The sequence below is a fragment of the Syzygium oleosum genome, unplaced genomic scaffold (assembly GCF_021117445.2).
Source record: "Syzygium oleosum isolate NSW1041296 unplaced genomic scaffold, Sole_v2.1 Sole_v2.03, whole genome shotgun sequence".
Classification (NCBI taxonomy): domain Eukaryota; kingdom Viridiplantae; phylum Streptophyta; class Magnoliopsida; order Myrtales; family Myrtaceae; genus Syzygium; species Syzygium oleosum.
The window spans coordinates 6,743,455-6,752,409 of NW_026607487.1; the positions used below are offsets into that span (position 1 = coordinate 6,743,455).

General features: G+C 40.9%; 1 protein-coding gene across 1 annotated transcript; it reads right to left on the minus strand.

The window, feature by feature from the left end:
* Positions 1–1,786: 1,786 nt before the first annotated feature.
* Positions 1,787–4,536, minus strand: LOC115687428 (galactinol synthase 2-like). The gene is made up of 4 exons (XM_030612988.2): positions 4,083–4,536; positions 3,335–3,655; positions 2,588–2,722; positions 1,787–2,201 (listed from the first exon to the last, which is right to left on the minus strand). The coding sequence occupies exons 1-4, from the start codon at positions 4,416–4,418 to the stop codon at positions 1,986–1,988; spliced, it is 1,008 nt and encodes a 335-aa protein (XP_030468848.1). The 5' UTR covers positions 4,419–4,536; the 3' UTR covers positions 1,787–1,985.
* Positions 4,537–8,955: the final 4,419 nt, after the last annotated feature.

The window sequence follows — 8,955 nt, forward strand, 5'->3', positions numbered from 1 at the left end:
ATTTACGGAAATCTTAAATATGTACAGGATCAACATCTTCCTCAAAAACCCGACCAACTAATATTGAATCAACCTGAGCAGCAACCAACCACAATGTTCCAGCCATATCAACGACAAGACGAGTAAATATAGTGCTGGATATATAAAAAGCAAAAGCAGGAAAAACCCCACGCACAAATTTTATCCGCCTGCTTTATTCCTACCATAATCAACTTTCCCCATGAGCAAGGTTTTGATCATCATATCGGACCTATTGTCGTCGATGTGGACTTTCTCAAATAAAAAGAGCTTGATTTCTAATTTCTCTCAAATCCAGTGATATTTCACATCAATATGCTTCAATCTTGAATGCAACACTAAGTTTTTTTTAAGGTAGATAGCACTCATGTTGTCATGATACAAAACAAATTGTTCTTGCCTCAAGCCTAACTCTTGTAAGAATTTCTTCTTTCACAAGAGTTTCTTATCTCCTTCAGTAATAACAATGTAGTATGTTTCTGTAGTAGACACAGCAATACATTTTCATAATCTTGATTGCCAGGAAACTGCTCCCCAAACAAAAGTCATCATACTTTCGAGTCATTATCACTGGCATATTCTGCATTTGAGTAGCCACTCAACTCCGGCTTCCCATATTACTAACACAAGTAAACTCTAGAAGTGCATCAGAGATACCTCAAGATACCGCTCAAAACTCCCACTAATTACCAAGTACACAATAGTTCATCTCTAGTCACACAACTTGAGGCTCAACACATGAACAATTCAATAATACATCATCACCACAGAGGCGAATTAACAGGGAAAATTGTTCAAAAAGTCCTAAATCTATTACATTTTTATCAATTCAGTCCTAAACCTTTCAAGTTTACCAACTGAGTCCTAAACCTATTCACTTCTTATCAATTGAGTCCATCCGGCCAATTTTGGTCGTCAAGCCAATGCTGATGAGGCAATTTTTAATATTTTTTTCAAATTTTTTAATATTTTTTTATTTTTTTCCTTTTCTTTTTTTTCTAGCCTTCTTCCCTCTAGCCGGTCCGGCCAAAGGCGAGGGCCAGTGAGGTTGACCTCACCGGCTCGACCTCGCCGGCCCCTGGCTGGGCGAGTTTCGACCTCACGCCACCAGGGGCCGTCGAGGCTCGCCCTCTCCAGTGGCCGGCGGGGGTGAGCTTCGCCAAAGGCCGGCGAGGTCGACCTCGCCGCCCCTTGCCTCTAGCCGATTCAACCTCGCCGGCTGGACCGGCCAGAGGGAAGAAGGCAAAAAAAAATATTAAAAATTGCCACGCCAGCTCCGGGCGGCCAAAATTTGCCCAATGGACTCAATTGGCAAGAAATGAAGAGGTTTAGAACTCAATTGGCAAACTTGAAAGATTTAGGACTGAATTGGCAAAAGTGCAATAGGTTTATGACCTTTTGGACAATTTTTCATGTATTAACATAAAAGAGCAAAAACAAAAAATCTAACACAATAAGAGAGACCGTGAGATAAGTTGGAGAATGATTTCAGCAATTGGAACCGTTCACTTTGTAGCTCTTGATCTTACGAACCACGTACTAAAATTTCAGCCGATTCCAACAAGATTTCATCGTCGAATCTTTGCCGAAAGGATGTGTCGAATCTTTGCCGAAAGGATGCTGCTGCTTCTCCCTCGCAGAACCGTCGATCCTTATTTCATTTGAATTTTTTTCTTTCTTTTTTAAATGATGAGCTGGGCCCCATGAGGCGGACCACCCCAACAAAGATAACGAAACATCTCCTACTTTCATCCACAAGAGACGTTGCTTTACCATGAAACCTCACTTGACCTTGATTAAGAAGATTATTTATATCATAACATTCGATGTTTATTCACTCGCATAGAAATCATGCCATGGGTGGCAGCTTACATAATCAACACATCTCATGGCATTTTTCTCTCTAGCATCCAAGTTAAGTCCAGAAGCAACATAAAAGGTGATAATCATGATAATTCATTATATGTTTAAGCTGCAGATGGAGCAGTTCTCTGTTGAACGCCTGCGTCGGCCTCCGATAAAGCAGCAATGAAGGGCCCAAACTTTGTGGAGCTGTCTGAAGTGGCGTTCTTGTAGTCCAGAGCTTCATCTTCATAGATGTCCCACCATTTCTTCACCAGCATCTTGATGTCCTCCCTCTGCATGTTCTCTTCCTGCCCAGTGTACCTCCATGGCTTTGACCCCTATCAGTGATCAGCAAGCAAATATTGGCTTGATTAAACACCGCCCATTAAAAAACCTAATTTGGATTTTTAGTTTACCCATTTTCTGAGGATATATCACGTATAAAATATCAAGACGATAGGTTCTAATCTTGAGATATCTAATGCAAATCTTGTGAAGATACTAATTGATATAGATATGAAGCAAAAACAACGTTCTGTGTCTGTAGCTAGAAATCAATGTTTCATATGTTCCATATTCTCGTTATGGATGGCCTACATAATTTTAAAAACAGTTCTTGTGAGAAGAATCATATCAGCAAAATCCCGGTTAGCTAATTAATTGCCTACATTCAAGTTGCATTGTATTGCTTTTTGGTGGTTAATATAAGAGTGGAGTCACTCACCGCCGCGCAATAGTGAACAACCTTCACTTGTTTGACGTCAACGTTTTCAGGGTGACGCCATAGCATCGCCAGGACAAGGTTATACATTGGAGGAATTGGCTTGTATATATCCCTGAAGTACATGTTCAGAAAATCCTGCAGGAAGAAACATACACTTATCTCCCATTAGTACAAGATATACGTTGTTGTGCGGTCATTAGGGTCAATTATAGTTAAGACAGTCTGCCAAGCAAGTCTGGTGTAGTTGTTGGACGCGTTACATATATGTATATGCGACGAGATAATTGTATGCGTAAATGAGTCATGTTGAACCTAAGTGAATTATTGCTTAGAATTACATGATGCTCCCGATTTTAAGCCGTGACTAACCAAGTCATCCACGGTACATATAGAACAAAGCATCACATAAATTTTTCGTTCATGTACATGCTGAGTCGGACTTTGAGAAGCTTCTTTCAAATACAGAATGGCCATGGTTGAGTGTGACTTGAGAGAGACCGAACCATTCTTATATTAGAGTGTAATGAAAAGGCAATCATGCAGGCAACGATGTCTTCTAGCTAGAGACTAGGGTACATCCAAATGACATGCACGAGCTATATCGACAGCCTCAAATTTGTGGCTATGCTAATGTGGTGTAATATTCGATTTGTCACCTTTATGTGTAAACATGTCTATATTCTGACTATCTCGTAATGCAAATTAGCGCGTTTAAAATGAAAGCAATTGATTAGGGTTTTTGTATACCTGCTCAGCAAATGAGGTGGGAGGAGTGATTTTGACAGTCTCCAACAGATCAAGGTAAGTCGAGAGATTCGGCTCGTACACGAACATGCCCGCATTGAAGTACAACGGCGGGGGCGGGCCGAGCTCCGGGGTCCATGGCACTCGCTCGGGGCACTGTTGGCAGTACCCGATCTTGTATTGAGGGGAGGAGCTCCAGGTCTTCTCGCAGAAGCAGTCCATAACGGCGTAGAAGAAGCCATCCGGTGCATCGAAGAGGTGGTCGATGTTGTCGAACACTTGTATGTCTCCATCCAAGTATATCATCTTTGTGTACTCCACAAACTGCAAGTCAAACCAACAAAATTTGATCAAGTCACTGTCAGATCATATGTCGAATATTCGCATGTAAAAGGAAATAAAGTGGGAATATGCGAGAAAACTTGTTAAGGTTATGATAAATCAATCAAAAATTTGAATTGAACCGCTTGTGAAGATATTGTGTACAAACTTTCCAAAACGGCTTTTAAACAGCATTCTTTAATTCCAAAATGGGCATTTTAACAAAACCAATAGCAAAAGTCTAATTAAAGAAATTTTCTTTTCATGACAAGGAGAGGACATCCATTAACATTGAAAAATAGCATCTTCATGAACAAAAAAAAACAGATTGGAGGCACATGTGAATATAGAGAGACAAAATTTCGATGCATGGAATTGCGCTTTTAATAATGATTGACGCATATTAGATAAAAGCATCTTTTTCCATCACCTCCCAAATGCGAAGCTTCGAGTAGTTGATGACGTAATAGGCCATGGCGTACTCGGTCTGGTTCTCAGGTGGATACACCGGCTCTATCTCGCGGACGATGCAGCCCTGCGACTCGAGGATCCGGCGGTGCTCCTCTGGCACGTCGGGCAGGCACGCCACGACCAGAGGATACACCGCCTTCGACTTCCTCAGCCCCTTGGCCAGGCCGACCACGCCCTTCACGTAATCGCCGTTCCCGGCCAAGAACGTGACGTACGCTCTCTTCGGCACGTCGCTGCCGACGATATCACCATCTCTGCCGTTCACTGCTTCGGTCATCGCCACCGGTGGTGCCATCTTTATCAGTTCAAGAAAAGAGGGCGAACGAAGGAGACGATGACAAGAAGATGCGAACTCTGAGGAAGAAGATATGATAAGAAAGGAAAGCAAGATATGGAGTTCTTGTTGTGGGGAGAGAGGTGGGGTGTTTATATAAGCATGGAGAATGGGGGTCGAAATGGGAAGAATGAAAAGATATCGGGGGGCGTGGGTGGGTGGGGCAATGGGAGTGAATAATTTGAGCATCTTTGTGATTTCAACGATCAAGATTCTATTATATTTATTTTACACGTGTCTATAAGGTGAGAGGAATGTCAGATTTTCCTTTTACAAAAGAAAATTTACACTCGCCAAATCTGAGCACACGACACACTAAAAGTAGGGTTGCTTTGAATAAGATAAGCCATGGAATCTTGGGGAAAAGTTTTAAAAACGGTCCTAAACCTTTTGCATTGGTGTCAATTTAATCATAAACATTTTTTTAGTACCAATTGAGTCCTAAATTTTTTATTTTTACGCCAATTCAATCATTCAGGCTAATTTTGACCAGATTTTGCTGACGTGGACTCCTGCCGGCCGGCCACCAGCCACCGGCACTAACTTGGATAACTTTTAATAATATTTTAATATTTTTTTGAATTTTTATTTATTCTTTTGTTTTCTTTTTCTTTTCTTTTCCTCCCCTCCCTCTTCCTCCCGCCGATCGCTGGACCGGCGACCGGCCAGAGGCTAGAGGCTGGGGAGGTCGACCTCGCCGACCTCTGGCAAGCCACGTCGACCACGAGCGAGGCTCGCCCTCGCCGGCAACAACGAAGGCGAGCCTCACCAGATCCGGTAAGGTCATGCCTCGCCCAGCCCTCGCCAGAGGCTGCGAGGTTGCGGCCTCTACCGAGGGCTGGGCGAGCCTCACCCATGGCCAGCGAGGGCGAACCTCGCCAGTCCAGCGCAAGGCCGCCCTCACGGCCATCTGGCGAGGGCGAGCCTTGCCTGTGGCCAGCATGGCTCTCCAGAGCCCTCGCCGGCCTCTAGCTAGTCGCCGGTCCGATGACCTGCTCGAGGAAGAGGGAGGGGAGGAAAAAAAAAGAAAAAGAAATAAATAAATAAATAAAAATTCAAAAAATATTATTAAAAGTTGTCCACGTCGGCACCGGTGGCCGGCCGACCGGCGTCCACATCAACAAAATCCGACCAAAATTTGCCGGAATGACTAAATTGGCACAAAAATAAAAGGTTTAGGACTCAATTGGCACCAAAAAAAGATTTAGGACTAAATCGACACCAATGCAAAAAGTTTATGACTTTTTCAACACTTTTCCCTAGAATCTTGTGTTGCTTCAACGGAAAAATGTCCTTTTTTGTTTTTGCAAAAGATATGAAAAATGCCAACCATTGATGGAAAGATCACGTAATCTTGGACAACCCTTTTGGATGATTCAAGGACCGTGGTTAACTCACTAGGAATATATTCACGGTTTATCGTTTATTTGGATAGAATTACAGTTAAATTAAGGAAATGCAATCCTCGTCCTATTGATTTTTTATCTTGTTAATTAATAGGGGATAATTAACTATTTCATTCCTTTTCTACACTTGTCGAAACTCGAAATTAAGGGGCAATCTTGATTTTTTTTTATATCTAGATAATATATAGGTGACTACAAAGTTGAAAACAATGAGAATTGACTGTCTTAGAGATCAGCTTCGTCCAAAGGCGTGGAATCTCGTGGTTCATTCATTCTTTGTATGATACAAAATAATATTAACATATATGACGATTTTTTTTGGTGGGATCACATATCTGATGATTGAACAAGTGATAAATAAAGGAGTTCGACTATGTTCCATGAATTCACGAGTTCGATTCAGGTCGTGAATGAGCATCTAAACGGCTTGTGCTGCATTGACTAAATGTGCCATATCTCGTGTGGAGAGATTTCCTGACTACTAGCGTCTTATTTGAGGTTGCGGCAATGGGCTTGCCAGCCTCATTTTGGGTCAACGGTGATGTGAAGTAGTTATTACTCAAACCAAACATTCCATAACTGGCGGAAGATTTCTATGGCGATGTCTATACTGATCACGGGCACTGACAGCCATTTCCATCCTTTCATTAATAAAAGAAAATAATATCGATATAGACAATGTAGCAGCCCAATACATAAGCAGGTCTTGGTGATGTTTGAAAACCAGTACCCAGTACTCCTTTTCCATCAGAATGTTTTAGACATTCGCATCAGTTCTTAAGTCCTTTTAGGCATATGCCAACACCAAAGGATTATGTCGGGTGAAACACTGTGGACTTCTAAAAAGGGATCACCGCAGGAGTCGAAGAAGATAGAGAGAGAGAATCCCCTTTCTGGATTGGAGAGAACAACATCTTTATCCGCACGATTCTAACACTCTGCAATCGAATGCAACGTATATACGAAAGGGTTTCTCAGCATCTGAAGCCACTGCTAGGTTTTTGAAGAGGTGGCATTATTCTGCACACAAGATGCAGACATCTCCTGTCGTTTACCGCAGCTCACCACCTTTGCGGTTTTGCCAGCTTCTGGTGATGGTGTCTTTCACCGCAATACGTTGATACCACTTCTACAAGGACCCGAAAATGAAATTCCAAAAGGACTCGGTATTGATGAGAAGCTTAAATACTGCAGAAAGCTACGAGTTTAACACAAAATTGATGTGTTGAATGATTCAATGCATGACTAGGCAGGAACGTGTGGTGCATACCTATCATTGCATGAAAGAAATGGCTTTGCACTGCTCTAGCATGAGGCAATCATGACTAAAGCAATTGACTTTGGTGCGCAAAAATTTCTGCGGTAATATGACTTTCGGTTTATTGGTTAAGTAACGGACTTGTATAAATGTGGGTTGAAGACGCTGACACACGCTCGCTCTCGACAATATCATTAGTTATAAGTCATGTCTTTTTTTTCGGCGACTGACCGGATTTTAACTCTTATCTGATTTAATTTACGCTATAAATGAGATATTTTGTGAATTCGGAGTTTCTATTTTAAGGTGGTCTCTTTCATCATGGAAAGAATCTACACGTTTAAGAAATTTATTGCATGTGTATCCATGAATTTTGTACCACGTGGAGATAAGCTTTTCTTGCCAATTTTTTGGGTGGGGGGGGTATTTTGGGGGCGGTCATTTCCATTTTATTCTCCGCATGAGCAAAAAAGAAATTGTAGGCCCACTTTCACTCTCCTCACATGGTGTGTAAACAAGTGTCCATGGCGGCCAAAAAGTTTTTTGTTGGTATGTGCTTCTTTAGTTTGCAATGGAGAAAGCAAGGACAATAGACGACCATCCACTCTTGCTTTCTATGTGAAGACAACTTTTTTCGAGTATATCAAGATTGGGAACTCTTGAACTCCGTTTGGGGCGGGGATACGCAGATAAGATACCAGTTATAAAGATAGACAATTCCCTAGTTCTTTCCTTTATCTCTTATATCTACTATAAAAAAAATTGTCTAAAAAGTCCAAAACCTATTATCCAATAGCAAATTCATTTCTATAATTTTCAATTTATCTATTTTAGTCTTAAATCTTTTGAAATTTGCCAATTTAGTTCTTCCAACCAAATTTGGCAGGAAATCACTAACATGAAAGTCAGTCGTCTTACGTGGTACGACCGATGGGCAACCGGCACTGATGTGGATAATTTATGCATTTTTTTAAAAAAATTTCTGAATTTTTAAATTTTTTTTTTTGTTTTCTTTATCAATCGTGGGCTAGCAAGGAATATGGCCCTCGCCCAGATTTAGCAAGGGCCTGTGAGTCCTCACCAGCCCACAATTGAAAAAAAAAAGGAAAAGAAAAAATGCGTGAAAGTTAAAAGAAATTGCAAAACATATCCACGTAAACGTTAGTCGTGCCCTGTAAAACGATTGGCATCTATGTTACCAATTTATTGCCAAAATTAGCTGGAAGGACCAAATTGGCCAATCTTCAATAGGTTTAGGATTATATTACTCAAATTGTAAAGTTTAAGATTGAATTGGCCATTGTATAATAGATTTTGGACTTTTGGTACAATTGTCTCCATACCATTAGATAAGGGGTTAATTACAACCAAAAAAAAAGGGAAGAAAAAAAGAAAGGTTAAACGTACTTCACATGAAGTGAGACAGAAGCACATGATCAAATAGATTCTGAATCGTATGAAGAGGAGAAGAATCAAATAGCAAGAAACTACTAAGTGTCGTAAGTAAACTGCTCCCGGTTATTCAATCATTGGATAACCATAGTCATTTTTTAATAAATGATCACTATGAGTCTAACTCTATAGAATTTGATCAATCCTTTTTCCTTGCCGCTAAGGTGGAAAGCTGAACCAAGAATTATATTTCTTTACCATCAATCGAGTCACTGCTTGCAACCCAAGATTCTATTTTATTGTCAATCCTCGCACGTTTTCCTTCCAAATGTAGGAGCAAGGAATATAAGGGCCAAGTCTTAGCAAAACTCTTGGAATCTATCTAGAGAAAGAATCGCATTACATCGACATTTATGGTAAAATCGATAAACCCTTTTATAGC

Bases quoted from the DNA above. Each gene is read 5' to 3' on its own strand.
- LOC115687428 (XM_030612988.2), bottom strand. From the start codon at position 4,418: ATGGCACCACCGGTGGCGATGACCGAAGCAGTGAACGGCAGAGATGGT. The intron at 2,723-3,334 runs GTATACAAAAAC...TTCTTCCTGCAG, and splicing joins CCACCTCATTTGCTGAGCAG to GATTTTCTGAACATGTACTT. The intron at 2,202-2,587 runs GTGAGTGACTCC...GATCACTGATAG, and splicing joins TTGTTCACTATTGCGCGGCG to GGGTCAAAGCCATGGAGGTA.